The sequence below is a fragment of the Protopterus annectens genome, chromosome 5.part0 (assembly GCF_019279795.1).
Source record: "Protopterus annectens isolate FY-2018-M chromosome 5.part0, PAN1.0, whole genome shotgun sequence".
Lineage (NCBI taxonomy): Eukaryota > Metazoa > Chordata > Ceratodontiformes > Protopteridae > Protopterus > Protopterus annectens.
In genome coordinates, this window is record NC_056735.1 from 132,062,608 (window position 1) to 132,080,213 (window position 17,606).

The 17,606-nt window shown below is 36.9% G+C and overlaps 1 protein-coding gene across 1 annotated transcript in view; it reads left to right on the top strand.

Annotated features, from left to right (window-relative positions):
- GABRB3 (gamma-aminobutyric acid type A receptor subunit beta3) overlaps positions 1-17,606 on the top strand; it is a 948,374-nt gene that overhangs the window by 793,493 nt on the left and 137,275 nt on the right. Inside the window, exon 8 of the mRNA XM_044072165.1 lies at positions 13,333-13,577. Coding sequence (XP_043928100.1) covers positions 13,333-13,577 — 245 coding nt within the window. The remainder of the gene's footprint in view (positions 1-13,332; positions 13,578-17,606) is intronic.

The window sequence follows — 17,606 nt, forward strand, 5'->3', positions numbered from 1 at the left end:
TGTGTTGTGTGTGTGTGTTTCAGAAAAGGTATTTATTTTATTTTGTTGATTGGCGGGATTGTGGTTTGTCAGGCATGTGAAGTTTCGTGCTTTTAAACTGTCGGTCATCTCAGTTGTCGATCTTCCGGTCTCGGTGTTCTCGTCGTCGGTGTTTTTGGCGTGTCGGTGTTTTCAAGTAGATATATATATATATATATATATATATATATTTTTTTTTTTCACTTTATAATCTCTAAATACTAAAATACTGAATTTTAGTATCTCGAGACTATAAAGCCGAAAGTGCAGTTACGCAAAACTGCATAATATCGAATGCGGAAATGTTGAATCCACGGTTGTGTTGACACGTTTGTGATGTGCGATGCAGTTTGTGGATTTAGCTGGGGATTCAGATAAGTGGTGTTGTGTGTGTGTGTGTGTGTGTGTGTGTGTGTGTGTGTGTGTGTGTGTGTGTTTGTGTAGTGGTGGGTTTTATGTGTTTGTGTGTTTAGTGCGACCTCGGAGTTAGTACCTATAATTAGCAGGGGTGCAGGGGGGCTTGTCCTCTTGCTTATAGGTAGGGTAGGTGTGTTTGTTTGTTATGTTGTGTTTGTGTGTGTTATTTTGTTTGTTGGAGTGTCATTAGGTAGGTGTATGTGTGCTTGTTTGTGTGGTGATGTGTGTATGTGTATGATCGCGATTTTGAATTTCACGGTTGTGGGTTGTCTTTTTTTAAGTTTTCGGCTTTATAGTCTTGAGATACTAAAATTCAGTATTTTTGTATTTCAAGATTATAAAGTGAAACTATATATATATATATATATATATATATATATATATATATATATATATATATATATATATATATATATACACATATATATATATATATATATATATATATATTATATATTTATATATACACACACACACACACACACACACACACACACACACACACCTCTCTCTCTCTCTCTCTCTCTATATATATATATATATATATATATATATATATATATATACATTGACATTAGTTAACCGTGTTAGTCCAACTGAGGCCATTTTCAGTGGAGACCCAAGGAGAAAAGCTCCAGAAATTATAGAAGTAATTATAATGTTTACAAAATATTAAAGTAGGGTCACAGAAATATAGTACAAGTCAAAAATGTATGCACAGCAGTACAATGCATACGCACTTTCTACAGAGTCATAGCTAGGTGAGCAGATTTATAAAGCAAACACTGCATTGTTATATATAGTTAGAATAAAATGAGTAGATCTCCTAGCAGAGGGTTATATACACGTCTGAGACTGCTCACAGTTCATATCTACAGTCTGAAGTAAACTTTAATTACAAAGGAATAAAAATAGTGTGAATAGGGAAGGTGCCATTAAATAGGAGTGTATGGCCTGATTAGGTTATATGATGACATATTAAATCAGCTTGTTAACTATTTTAAGAGGTGCTTTTTCAGCTGAGAATTGAATTTAGGATAAGAGAATGTGCCTTTAACTGTGGTTGTTATGTATGCTCAGATTTTTTGATTTGTGCATTAAATTTTTATTTGATGTGTGTGTAATGATGGTGCAGAATGCTCAAGGTTTCTAAGTTTGTTTGGGGAGTCTCATGTTGGTGTAGAAGTTTCATTTTACAATATTTTGAGCACTTGTGATCTATGAAGCAAGTATGATGTTTGTTTGATTGGAAGCCTTTTTGTTTTTTGTAGTGTTTTGTAATTACATTCTTCTTTCAATTGAGTGTATGATGAACCTGAATATTTTATTGGTGAGTGTTTGAATGAGAGTGTGATTTAATTCTGAGGCATACAATTTTAAAAGGAAGGCTGGATACTGGTTGGCATACTAAAATCCCTTTTCCTATTGTGATTTTGTAGATTATTGTGAGTGAGGGGAAGATATTTCTGGCCCACAAAATTACTGGGTTTATTTTCTATCTTGTATTGTCTAATCATAGAATATAGCCTAGAGAAAGATTTAGTCAAATCTTCAAGTATTTAAATGAGATGGTGTTTTCAGTAGTGTCATTGTTGTGGTAAGTGACTTAAATTGTCTACACGGTTTTACTTAGTTTTTGCCCAGAGAGCATGTTTTTGTTTTGGATGAATTGAGCACAAATGTATTGTTATTGATCCAGTAAATAAGGTGAAGGATGTCTAGATGAAGTTGTTTTTTGTAAAGCTCTGAGGGATTTCTTTGAGGAGCTTAGTACCATGTCATCAGCATAAAGTAAGAGTGGGAGGTGAGTAAAATCCAGAGGCAGTGTGTTGCTTTATTTATTATTTGTTTACAGAGAAAGTCTGACTTGGAACAAAGCCAATTTTCAATGGAGTCCCAGGGAGAAATTATCCAGATGCATGTCTTTGTAATGTGGAGGAAACCAGAGTACACAGAGAAAACCCATATGAATGCAGGGATGACAGACTCCACACAGAAGGCACTTCAGCCAAGAATCAAACAGGAGAACTTCTTGCTGTAGGACGACAACAATATATATATAGAACTCGACTGAAGCAAACAGTGCAGCAACCATAAAAGTTCAACTAGGAAAGAAAAAGCAGCAAATGCACTGTGTGCAAAATTCCGTCTCTGTGTCTTGGGAATTCACCCCTATTCAACGCTCATACCAGTCCACAACACCTTCAATGAAACCAAGTAGAAGTAAACAAAAGTTTATTGTAATGCCAACAAACAAAGAATGGTTAAGCGCTTTCACTTGAATAAAATAAGCTTCCTCAGAACACCATAGCTTGCATCACAGTTGCCTAAATAACATTTTTGGCGCCAAAATTCAGTTTGAAATTTTAAAGCTATACACACATCCTATGACCATTGTTCTCTATTCATAAAATATTAAATGATATTCATATTATTTCTAAAAACAATGTTACTTGTAATATGTATTGATAAAATGAACAAGTTAAAAAACTGAAAAAATGTTAACAACAACATTTGGATCAAATTTAAACATGTTTAAAAACATATAACAATGCACCTTATAAATAGTTCATTTTAAGACCAATAGTGGTTTGACAGATAGAGTGTCATTTAAACCTGGTATAGTGGAAGCATCTGTATATATTTGCCACCAAAATTCTTTATATAATAATAAATTATTAAAGTTACCCCCTCTGTTATTGGTGTGCACAATGTCCACTATACCAAAATTAAAATAATGTTTATCACCATATTGCTTAATATGTTTATACAAAGCATTTTTTTCATCCTTCCTTCTGGCTATAAAGGTGAGAGTATATACGTTTGTTTAAACTCCTTTGAGTCTTACCTATATAGAATCCTGAACATGGTTTCATTGAAGGTGTTGTGGACTGGTATGAGCGTTGAATAGGGGTGAATTCCCAAGACACAGAGACGGAATTTTGCACACAGTTGAACAATATAGTTATAGTTGAACAATATATATATATATATATATATATATATATATATATATATATCTTTATATCATCATCATCATCTTTCGGCTTTTCCCATTAGGGGTCGATCATCTCTTTCCATTTCTTCCTATCCTCTGCATCTTGCTCTGTCACACCAACTGCCTGCATGTCCTCTCTCACCATGTCCATAAACCTTATCTTAGGCCTTCCTCTTTTCCTCTTACCTGCCAGCTCCATCCTTAGCATCTTTTTCCCAATATACCCATCATCCCTCCTCAGCACATGTCCAAACCAACGCAATCTCGTCTCTCTTGCTTTGTCTCCAAACTGTCCAACATGAGCTGACCCTCTAATATACTGATTCCTAATCCTATCCATCCTAGTCACACCGAGTGCAAATCTTAACATCTTTAACTCTGCCACATCCAGCTCTGACTCCTGCCTTTTTGTCAATGCCACTGTCGCCAACCCATATAACATAGCTGGTCTCACTACCCTCTTGTAGACCTTCCCTTTCACTCTTACTGGTACCCATCTGTCACAAATCCCTCCTGACTCTCTTCTCCACCCATTCCACCCTGCCTGTACTCTCTTCTTCACCTCTCTTCCACATTCACCATTACTCTGAACTGTTGATCCCAAGTACTTAAACTTGTCCACCTTTACCAACTCTACTCCCTGCATCCTCACCATTCCTCTACCCTCCCTCTCATTTACACACTTATATTCTGTCTTAGCCCTGCTGACCTTCATTCCTCTGCTCTCTAGAGCATATCTCCACCTCTCCAGAGTCTCCTCAACCTGATTCCTACTCTCACTATAGATCACAATGTCATCTGCAAACATCATAGTCCATGGGGCCTCCTGTCTTATCTCATCTGTCAACCTGTCCATCACCACTGCAAATAATAAAGGACTCAGAGTTGATCCTTGATTTAATCCCACCTCCACCTTAAATGGATCTGTCACTCCCACTGCAGTCCTCACTACTGTCACACTACCCTCGTACATATCCTGTACCACTCTTACATACTTCTCTGCCACTCCCAACTTCCTCATACAATACCACAACTTTTCTCTAGGCACCCTATCATATGCTTTCTCCAAGTCTACAAAGACACAATGCAACTCCTTCTGACCTTCTCTGTATTTCTCCAATAACACTCTCAGAGCAAACACTGCATCTGTAGTGCTCTTTCCTGGCATGAAACCATACTGCTGATCACTAATCATCACCTCCCTTCTTAACCTAGCTTCTACTACTCTTTCCCATAATTTCAAGCTGTGACTGATCATTTTTATCCCTCTGTAGTTACTGAAGCTCTGTACATCACCCTTATTCTTAAAGATAGGTACCAAAACACTTTTTCTCCACTCCTCAGGCATCCTCTGACTTTCCAAAATTTCATTAAACAATCTAGTTAAAAATTCCACTGCCATTTCTCCTAAGCACCTCCATGCTTCCATTGGGATGTCATCTGGGCCAACAGCCTTTCCATTCTTCATCCTCTTCATAGCTGTCCTTACTTCCTCCTTGCTAATCTGTTTCACTTCCTGATTCACTATCCCCACATCATCCAACCTTCTCTCTCTCTCATTCTCTTCATTCATCAGCCTCTCAAAATACTCTTTCCATCTACTCAACACACACTCCTCTCTTGTGAGTACCTTTCCCTCACTATCCTTTATCACCCTTACTTGCTGCACATCTTTCCCAGCTCTGTCCCTCTGTCTAGCCAATTGGTACAGGTCCTTTTCTCCCTCTTTAGTGTCCAATCTCTCATACAACTCACCATACGCCTTATCCTTAGCTTTTGCCACCTCTCTCTTTGCCATGCGCCTCATCTCCTTATACGCATGTCTACTTTCTTCATCTCTTTGACAATCCCACTTCTTCTTCGCCAGCCTCTTCCTCTGTATACTCTCCTGTACTTCCTCATTCCACCACCAGGTCTCCTTGTCCTCCTTCCTCTGTCCAGATGTCACACCAAGCGCCTTTCTTGCAGTCTCCCTTACTAGTTTTGCTGTAGTTACTCAGCTATTTGTTAACTCTCCACTGCCTCCCAGTGCCTGTCTTAGCTCTTCCCTAAACTCCACTTCACAATCACCCTTTTTTAACTTCCACCATTTAATCCTTGGCACTGCTTTCACACTCCTCCTCCTTTTCTTGATCACCAGCATCATCCTACAGACCACCATTTTATGCTGCTTAACCACACTTTCCCCTGCCACCACTTTACAGTCTCCAATCTCCTTCAGACTGGCCCTCCTACATAGGATATAATCCACCCGTGTGCATCTTCCTCCACTCTTGTACATCACCCTATGCTCCTCCCTCTTCTTAAAATACGTATTCACCACAGCCATGTCCATCCTTTTCACAAAATCCACAATCATCTGACCTTCTGAATTCCTCTCCTTAACACCATACCTACCCATCACTTCCTCATCCCCTCTGTTCACTTCACCAACATGCCCATTAGAGTCTGCTCCAATCACTAGTCTCTCACCCTTGGGTACATTCACCACAACTTCATCCAACTCACTCCAAAATTTCTCTTTCTCATCCATCGCACACCCAACTTGTGGAGCATATGCACTAACAACATTCATCATTACACCATCAATTTCGAGCTTCATAAACATCACTCTGTCAGACACTCTCTTCACATCTAAAATACTCTTGGCATATTGTTCCTTTAGTATAACCCCATACCCCATTTCTCCTGCCATCCACACCATGATAGAACAATTTGAACCCGTTTCCTAAATAACTGGCCTTACTGCCCTTTCATCTGGTCTCTTGCACGCACACTATATCAACCTTCCTTCTCTCCATCATATCAGCTAGCTCTCTCCCTATACCAGTCATACTGCCAACATTCAAAGTTCCTACCCTCACTGCTATGCTCCTAACCTTCCTCCTCTCTTCCTGCCTTCGGGCATGCCTTCGCCCTCCTCTTCTCCTTCGGCCAACAGTAGCCCAATTTCCACCAGCAGCCTGTTGGCTAACAGTACTGGTGGCAGTCATTGTTAACCCGGGCCTTGACCAATCCGGTATGGAAATATGAATTTGTTTGCGCCATAATTGATGTGGCATAATTTTTATGCCGGATGCCCTTCCTGACGCAACCCTCCCCATTTATCCGGGCTTGGGACCGGCACATAGAAATGCACTGGCTTGTGCATCCGTAGTGACTGGGTTTATTTATTTATTTATTTTATTTGTCTTTTCGGCTTTTCCTGGTTAGGGGTTGCCACAGCAAAACTCCAGTCCGCTAATGATTGGCAGTAGATTTTTAGGGTGCAGAGTTGCCAGTCCAGCCTTCAGCAAAGGCATGCCCATTCACGCATGTCTTTTGAATGCCACTCGACTGTGGGGAGGACATGCAGACTTCACACCAGCCAAGAATCGAACAGGAGAACCTCCCATTTCTGCTAATATATATATATATATATATATGTATGTATTTTATAGATATATATTAAGAAAAGGAAGGGAGCAAGAATGGACTACTGTAGAATACATAGCTTCAGATCGGCCAGTGGCGAGAGAGAGAGAGAGGAAAGAATTTTCACACAGAAATGTCAAACAGATAGCTTTAGGATCAAGATAGGGCATCTAGGCTAATGTCCATATCAATTAGATGGTGACAAAGTAGTTTGTGAGGTTTACCTACTACCATTCTAAGCACATTTTTCTAGCTCACTGTTTATTGATAATTATGTACCAAAAAGGTGAACTGCAAAAGCCCCCTGCAAACAACCACCCTCCAAATTATTATGCATCAACTCAATGATAGCACTGCAGTGGAGTAAACAGCAAAAACCTTCGGAAGATACTCTGCCATGCACAATATAATGCACTGCAGAGAAATATACTGTGATACTAACATTATGTACTAATGCCACTTAATCAGCAGTGCACTGACTACCTGCTACTATGCCATTTGTGATATACTAGATTGTAAGTCTTTGTCAGGTTGACAAAGTTGGCCTTTATCTGTTCTTTGTTGGATATGATCAGTTATGGTCCGTAAGACTGTTGACCTGTTCCTGTCAGATCAAAACGCATGCTTGTTAGAGAGGAGGTTATAGTCTGAAGTACAATAATACAAGGACGATGAACCTGTTGTTGGCTCAAAATCACTTCATATATTGTATTATAATTGGTCTTTATCAGCAATGATAGCCAGTTGTGTTTTTGCTTGAATAGAATAGGTGTAAAGAACTTGGACATTGTTTTTTGTAAGCAGATGTTTGCCTAATGAGCTTCTATCATTTTTGGCTTTTGGCACATATATTAGAGGATGGACATTGCTTGCCTGGAGATCCAAATATTTTTTGACTGGATGCTAGTGTTTTAAATACTGAACTATGGCTTCAGTTGACTAGATCTGATGAAGGGTTGCAAGAACCTGAAAGCGCTTATCTTTTTTTTTCTTGTTTGTGATTTTTTTATGGCTTTTAATTATTAAAGTGGATGCATAACATCTTCAGCCTGGTAACCAGAGTGATTCTTTTGTATTTCATTGCTGCAATTCTTACATTTATCAGTTCTTTGATTGTTGTTCCTGGAATTTTTGGATTTATATATATATATATATATATATATATATATATATATATATATATATATATATATATATATATATATATATATATACATATAGATATATATATATATATATATATATATATATATCATGATTTTTAGTGGTTTATTTAAGGTATGAATTTGTGAGTTTATATGTGGTGGGTATACTCGAGTGGGTGTTCTGTGATAAGCATGGGCGGAATGGGTGTTTAGGAGGAAACAGTGAAAGTGTGGCTATTAAACAGGTGGTTGACTGTAATGGATGGTGGTGTGAGATGATTTCTATATACTGTAGGCAAAAGGAAGATGTAGGTATTTGTTTAAGGATATTGTTTTAGGGTGCCATAGTGACACAAAAGTATAAATGTCAGGTGGTAGTTATGATAGTGCATTAGCAGTGTCAAGTTTGGTGAGGATGTAGATGAGTTAAGTGTACATTATGAGGAGGAGGGCTAATGTGGTACTTTGATGAGCTTCATAGGATCATAGATTAGTACTAGGCTAACTGCCCTTGTGGGTCATTTTAAGCCTAGCCAGTTACCCCATGTAAGAATCAAACCCTGCACCTTATGTCTATAAGGTAAAGACCTTACCATTAAACCAACCTTACAACTCAAAGGCAAGTACACTACCTGTTTTGCTATTAACAATGCAAGCAGACGCAGCATAAGCAGCACTAAACTTCTCTTCCCCTGCAGCTCTCGGGTCCTTGTAAAATCTACTAGACACTTAGCTGCATCTCTCAACTTTGCAGCACAAGAAATCTGGAAAAAGCCAACATTTATTGGGGGGATGACAAACGTTTAAAAACCAGGGACACATTTTAAATATTGCTTGTATAGTATTGGAAAGTTGCTAGAATAAAATGCTGTGTTACCACCATACATTTCATTGCCAAGTTTTGAACCTAGGACCCTGTGCAAAACAGTCAGAGCAACATGCCACTATGCCAAATCAGCTGTTTTGTGAAAGAGAGGAAGACTGAAACTTAAATAGCTACTATTTAGTGAATTCAGTTCTCACCATAGCTGTCAACCTCTTAGCACAAAACACCAGAATAACGCCAATAATGGGGGAATACAGCCCGCAAACATATTCAGTGAATTCAGTTCTCACCATAGCTGTCAACTTCTTAGCACAAAACACCTGGACAAAGGCAATAATGGGGGAATACAGTCCCAAAAATAGAGCCACATTTCAAATATTCATCTTATAAACTTAGAAAATTGCTAGAATAAAATGCTTTGTGTTACCATGTACTTTCTGAAGAATATGAAATCAGTGGGACTGGTTTATGGCTCCAGATGAAAGGGGTTTATTTCTATTGAAAACAAACTGGAAATAACTGACATACAACATTGCAAACTTTATTAACTAAACAACTGATAAAATGTGAATATTAATACAAAATAATAATGATAATAATAAAATAAGAACAAGTTTAGCACTTTTGTTCTATTAATTCAAAGACTTCAACAAAGTAAATTCACTCATTGCTCCACCCTAATAAATACATCAAAGTAACCAATCAGAATGTACATACTACCATATTATAAGTAGTCATAAATAATTCAACAGTTAAAATTACCATTGGATCTCACAATAATTATTGAATTTAAAAATTATATATATGATAAGTATAAAATGTAAAAACAATTACATCATGGTACAAGGGCTTCACCACACCAACCATGAGTAACTCTTCAATATACCACACCCACATTGCTGGCTATTGCTGTATTATGGTACCTGGTTTGGCTGGTTTGGTGCTACTGTCTACCCCTCCCCAACCTTTCCATTTGCTAAGCATTGTATATTCTGTCTTTTTCCTCAGTTCGGCTTCTTGCAGAGTGACTATGTCAGGCTAGATTTTCTTAATATTATTTAAGCACATTCTTGGCTGGAGCACCTTCTGTGTGGAGTCTGCATGTCCTCCGCGTGGTCGAGTGGCATTCGAAAGACATGCGTGAATGAGCATGCCTTCATTGAAGGTTTGGCATCGGGCTGGCACCTTGGCACTGTAAAAATCTACTGCCAAGCATTAGCAGACTGGAGTTCCGCTGTGGTGACCCCTAACTGGGAAAAGCCAAAAGAAGAACATTATCCTTGGTGCTGTTGTGAGCCCTCAAACATTCCAACATAAGAATTTAACCACAGGACTCACAGGATTAATAGCAAACTCAGGACGTCTGGAGCCTACAAATATATGTGAGAATTATTATTTCCATTGACCTCAGTTAGCATCACAAATACAGTTTCACTAACCATAAATACAAAAAGGAAAACCAGAATAAGGAACGGTATTACTTTTCTGAAAGAAAGGGCAGAGACCCGAGAAATAAGTTAATCAAAACTGACTTCTGCACATCCATACCTCTCAACTGTACAGATTTTTGCAGAATGCCCAGATTTTTGCATCATATTTCTGGTGTGTTTCTCATAAAAGTGTTTTTCTGGCAAATTGTTTGTAAATCATTGAGAGATGAAGTCAGAAAATAATGCCAGACATTTGACGTTCAGATTTCATACCCTTCAGAAAATTCATGCTAATGCAAAACCTGTTATTCTATCATCTTTCTATGTTTGTATGTACAATATTTAAAAAGTATCCCTATTTTTGGGCCTTTGTCCCCCCATTATTCATGGCTTTGTCCAGATCTTTTGTTTTAAGAGGTTAAGAGGCATGTCTCCATCCTTCAGGAATAAACCATTTTGCTTTTTTACTAATGAAGCTTTAGACATGAAACATGACACTTTAATCCTTTGTCACCTAGAACCTCCTTATGTAAAGGAGACAAGACCTTTTGACTTGTTGCAACAGTTACTTGCCAATCAAAGCCAAAGTCACATGCTTGTTTTATCTGTATAACTGGAAAGAAGACAGGAAGTTACCTATGACCATAACTCATGTTAACTACAGTGACTTAAGTCAACTGATGTTTTCCCTAAATGCATATGTGACTGATTCCAATGAGGAGAGTTCTTCATGAGTTGAATCTGGGGTGTTGAATTGATTAAAGAACTCCTCATCTTCTTCCTCTACCTCTTCCTCCAGCCTATAACAATGAGCTAAACATCATTTACCTTTCAGATATTTTTCAGTTGTTGTAGGAGCCACATTAGCATTTATCCCAAGCTCGCTCTCAGATTCTTCCCCACTGGTGACTTATTTGGTGGTAATGACATACCACGTTCTGCCCTTCACTTATCCCTTATTGACAATTATTCTTCCATATCACACCACATCTCCCCATGCTTTCTATTGTTGATGTTGCAAGGCTTCTCTGAGATGGCCAAATATCACTTGCTGACTATCGTATGCTGCATGTAAAGTAGCTGGAAAGTGTAACTGGCAGGTATAGCTCAGTTCATACAGCCTACGGATACAGGGAATTGTTGCTTTCTATTTGAGAAGGAAAGGATTCCTATAGTCTGGTGCGATGTTAGCGGGCACCCCTACCAAAAGAATGTTAGCACTCCCTGTTATTACAATCCAGTAACCTGACCATGAAGTGCTTTGGAAAGTTCATAGACTTATTCCTTGGAGTCACTTGGTGGGCTTGTTCTAACATAAAGGATGAACCAGTTTACACACACTGCATAACCCCATTCTAATAAAGTCCAGGAGTTCACTTTCTTATTTTTCCTCAAACAGGCCTGTGATCCACAGATTATTCTGCTTGCTCCTAGTCTCTAAGTTGTCCAATTTTAATTCCATCTCATAGAGATCAGTCTGCAGGACAGTTAATTGAGTGGTATGTGAGATTATGACTGCTTTTTGCCTGTCTAGCTGATTCTATTAATAACTGTGTCCATTATGTGGGAAAGTAGATAATTGTGTTTACTATTGAGGGCTAGGAGTTGGTATTATGGTTGAGGTGTGTACCTCACAGTCACAAGGTAGAGGTTTTGATTCTCACTTTTGAAAGGGAAGTTTGCTAGGCTTAAAAATGGCCCACAAGCAGCTAGCTTAGTACTTACCTATGACTAGCTTGCCTTTTTGAGCTCAGCTGTGTCATCAGAAACAGACTGTATCATTGATGTAAGATTTGCAATTGAAGTATGGATATTCACCACATGGTCGGTGTTCACTGATGTGTTTGCAGCTGTATCTTGCACACTTGACAGGCCTCAGAGTCATGTGATGAATTGAACCAAGATAGTAGTTAACAAACTCCTTACAATGCTGTAAAAGATGATATAACTTCTTCTTCTGGCTTTTTCCCGGTTAGGCATCACCATAGCAGATCATCTGTCCGCTCATTATTGGCAGTGGAGTTTTACATGGTCGAGTTGCCATCCCAGCACTCAACCTTCCACAGAAGGCAGACACTCATGCTTATGGCCAATTTAAAGTGTCCAATCCACCTACAGCATGTCTTTGGTATGTGGGAGGAAACCGGATCACCCAAAAGAAATCCACACGACCACAGGGAGGACACGCAGTCTCTGCACAGAAGGCACCCCTGCTGAGGATTGAACCATAAAACCTCTTGCTGTGAGGCAGCAATGCTAACTGCTGCACCACCGTGGCCACCCTAAATAATGACATAACTGTTTCTTGCAAATGCTCTAAGTCTGAGAACTACTCTGTGAATGCTAGTGAAGTAGGTGACTTTACTTTGTCAATAATATTTGAAATGAATGAGTACAGAGAGCACAATTCAAGTAAGCACCATTTCATTGCACTGTCCTGTGCATAGCCCCCAGTATTTATGTTTCTTTGAATTAGTTTGGCCTCATTTGACATCATAAGTACTAAGTACCCTTATTTATAGGACACCTATACAAAAGTGCCATGTATAGACTAATAACATTGTCTAATGCAGGCCAAAACATTTTAGAACAGTTTCATGAGTAAAATGTTTATTTCCACAAGGGCAAGCCATGAAATATTAAGAAATCTGTATCCATAGTCAACTTTTTACAAAATATTATTGCAGGAACCTTGGCCAATGCATTATTAAATAAATTAACCTAATAGAAACATTGTTTAATGCTTATATTTATCTATGGTTAAATTATAGGTTTTTCTGTTGTCCCTATTTTAAAAGCAACACTAATGCATCTGCCAGACAAATTAATATAATTAAGGAAGTGTTAAATGTGTATATTCATGAAATTACTTGATATTTTAAATAATGTTTTATACGTTTTATTTAAAAATTGCATTTTAAATGATGTGTTATCTAGATTAAGCACTGTGTAAACACAGTATGTAATGTTTGTTGTTTCTTAGAATAAGTTCTGTCATTAATTTTAACATGAGTGCTTGTTATAGTAGAGATCCAGATTGCATCGATAAGACTTTGTGTTGATTTAGCATTTTTTTTCTTTTAGGAATCACTACTGTACTGACCATGACAACAATCAATACTCATCTCCGAGAAACGCTCCCTAAAATCCCATATGTAAAGGCCATTGACCTGTACCTCATGGGCTGTTTTGTTTTTGTCTTCTTGGCTTTGCTGGAGTATGCCTTTGTTAACTATGTATTTTTTGGTCGGGGCCCACAAATGCAAAAAAAACAAGCAGAAAAAGCAACAAAGGCTAACAATGAATTGCACAGATATGAAGGCAGTAAGGTAAGAATAATATGATTTACCACCATTGGAAAGTGTTATTCATCACAATTTGACAGTGAGACTGTGCACATTGAGTACATTTGTTTAGTGATAGAGTGGTATAATCACATTGTCATGCTTCTTGTGATAGGGAATTATTTATGGAATTTCATCATTTTAGATTACAGTATTTACTTGAGTTTGGAGTAAGCGCTCACAGAAGGAAAACTTGTTTTTCTCATTTAACAAAGAATATGCTATTAGCATCAAAAACGGAAAGTAAAGAATAAAATTAGCTTGCCCACAGTCAGAGGTGACTCCAGGATCATTTTCTTGGCGGAGCACAATGGGGCATAGAAATAATCTGCTGGGGAAACACATGAAAAAAAAATAAAAAATACTAAAGTATAGAATACATGATATATGGTAAAAACTCACCCATAATCCACTGTTAAAAATGAAAGACCATTTCACTATGCAAAAACAGTGATTGACATAGTCTCACAAAAAATGCTCATTTGTCATGCTAGAAATTTATGGCTTGGAAAATGTTTCGCACAAAGATATTTGTGCCTCAGAAGAAAGTGAAAAAAAAATGTCATTAACCCAAATTCAAGAGTAGAAAGTCAGGCCTGTTTTGATCTGTGCTGCATTGTAAGGTAACTTATTTTAGACAAATACAGCATATTTTGCCTACATTCCAGATAAACCACACGTTCTCACTGCAGACATTGGTGAACAGCAATAGCTTGTCTTAATTAATTAATTATCTTTTATACATTAGATTTTATAGGTCAGCTGACTGTCATGTGTTCATTTGTGTGTTATTTAAGCTTTTTATTCTAGTTTGTAATTCAGTCTGAAGAAGTAGGAGCATCTGTACCTACGAAAGCGCTTACTGTTTATTGTTATTAAATCGTGTTTAGTACCAAGTGCTTTGGACGTTTTGTCTTTTGTCAGTTGAACAGCAAAGTAATCTAAATGTATGTTAAAAGAGTTTTGAAGGAGAAGCAGGAGTGTTCAGTTAACAGCTCCTGGATTACAATGACATTTTTGACACCTCAGAAAGAATATGGAAGAAGGTCTGTCAACACTTTCACTACAAATCTGAAGCTATAGAGCATGCAGTTCAATTAGTTTATTTTGTGGAGCATTTACAACTACTGTTAAAGATGTAAAAGCTATTCTGAGAACACAAATCAGAGTAATTCAGGCGAAAAAGTGAAAATTAAAATATATTCCAGAGGCCTGCACGATTATAGGACTCACACTACTGCCATTCTGTTTACATGGAAGTTAAAAACATTATTTCATTATGTCTAGCAAGACTTGTATAAAGGTGGTTGAAATGGATTCCAGGAAAAAAAAATACATCCAAGGTTACTTTACACCAGCAGGTCCATTGAAATATAATAGTAATAGCAACTTAATGATTCTCATGCATTAAAATAGTCAAAAAATATAATGAAATAACTGAGATACAGTGGTAACCATCATTTATTTATTTATACTTTTTGTTGACCGGGTTAATCCAGATGGGCCAAAGGTTTCTTTTCATGGGAGACCCTAGGTTGTAGTCATACTCATAGGTGAAATTTGACCAGGACATTGGGGAATTTCTCTAAGTGCATGTGACCTTTAAAATCCACCATAGCTACCACCAACTCAGGCAGATGTGGCTTTGGTTTAACATCTCATCCAATGGACAGCACACACAGAATTGCAGCACCCCCTTTATGCTGCACTAAAAACAAATTTACTAACTGTTCAGCTACTGAAACTGCCTGTAAAAATGTTAGTTTTTCTGCCACATCCAAGGAAAATAGCACTGATAAAGACAACAAGAGTATCAATTCAGTGCAGAAATGGGAACCACCTAGTGCTCTATTTCTAGTTTGCTGAAATAAAACCAGTTGAAATAATTTAGATCTGAATTTTTTGGGTGGCACAGTACCCCTCAGTTTATTGAGTCAAGAATTTTGGATAAAGCCAAAAATAATGAGAGGGGGGTTAAAACCAAAAACAATTTTAAATATTGTATGTCCAAAGAGAAAGAGGTAGATACACCAAGACAATCGAAGTCAACCACAATTGTATATCACAGCAACACAAATTTATTGAATAAAGTAAGCGCTTTCACGTCTGCCAGGACGCTTCATCAGACTTAATAATTACAACCATTTTTTCATTCATTTAAATAGCCTACATCCTCCTATCACAAAGCATACATCTGCACTCATCAATAATGTACAATACTATTGGTGTATGTATGAAAAAAGCTCTCTTACATTAATATGTATGGACATATGTAAGATACTACGTATATATAAAAAAGATACTATGTATATACAAAAAATATATAGAGAATATATAAAAAACTGACATATATAACAAATGTAATACATTTTAAAAGCATTAATGAATTATATACAAGTATATGAAAAAGTACATATAAAAAAGATTTATACTGACTTGCATTAAAACTAATCATCATAAAAATAATTATCATAAAACATGCTAACCATCATAAAAATACTTCGCTTACAATATATATATTTAACCTAGTGCTTCAATGGTCTATCTATAAGAAAGGGTCTCAATGAAATCTTATCATTGAGACCATGACCTCTATCTGCCAATAGTTTAGTAATCCATTTAATCTCTTCTTTTTCAGTTTTGTTACGTATACATCCCAATCTTTCTGTAGTGAAAATATGTTCTATTACCATAAAACTAAAAGAATGTGTACTATCATACTGCATAACATGATTAGCCAGGGCATTAGTCTCATTCTCTCTATTAATGGCATAGACATGTTCCCTTATACGTTCCCTGAGTGTTCTATTAGTCATGAAAACATAGAAACAATGGCATTTCTTACATTGACTAAGATAGACCACATTTCTAGATTTACAGTCTGCATAATGTGAAAATTCATATTTCTTACCAGTATCAGGGTGTATGAACACATTTGAGTTCTTTACAAAAGCACATTGATTGCAACTGCGGCAAGCATAGGTACCTTTTCTTTGTGAAGTTACCCCTTCTCTCTTGTTCTTATCATAGCATAACAATCTCTTAAGTGACTTGGTATTCTTATAACTAAATGCCGGATTATTACCTACTACATTAGCAATCTTGTCATCTAACTGTAGAATATTCCAATGTCTTTTAATAATGTCCACAACCGTGGTATTGTTATTAGTGTATGGAATAACTATCCTTTTTCTATATTGCTTATTCCTATTCATTACAGTATGGGTAGATGCATTCCTATGTATGTAGGGCAAACCTGTCCCTTCACGTTCCACTTCATGTAGTCCTTTAAGATCTCTTCTATGATACCCCCTATCCAAAAATTCTTTCTCTATTCCTATAATCGCTTCAGAGAACACTGAATCTTTACTAGTAATGCGGAAGTATCTAATAGCTTGGTTTTTGACTATGTTCCTGTGTATATGTGGCGGGTGCATGCTATCCCTGTGTAGGATAGCGTTCTTCCTGCAGGATTTTCTTTTTTATATGTACTTTTTCATATACTTGTATATAATTCATTAATGCTTTTAAAATGTATTACATTTGTTATATATGTCAGTTTTTTATATATTCTCTATATATTTTTTGTATATACATAGTATCTTTTTTATATATACGTAGTATCTTACATATGTCCATACATATTAATGTAAGAGAGCTTTTTTCATACATACACCAATAGTATTGTACATTATTGATGAGTGCAGATGTATGCTTTGTGATAGGAGGATGTAGGCTATTTAAATGAATGAAAAAATGGTTGTAATTATTAAGTCTGATGAAGCGTCCTGGCAGACGTGAAAGCGCTTACTTTATTCAATAAATTCATGTTGCTGTGATATACAATTGTGGTTGACTTTGATTGTCTTGGTGTATCTACCTCTTTCTCTTTGGACATACATACTACTTTTTTGGAGGTGATACTTTACCCTGGATTGTGTTTTTTGTTTTTTGCTAATTTTAAATATTGCTTTAATCCACTTAATAAAACAACTAGTTTTGCATCAACATGTA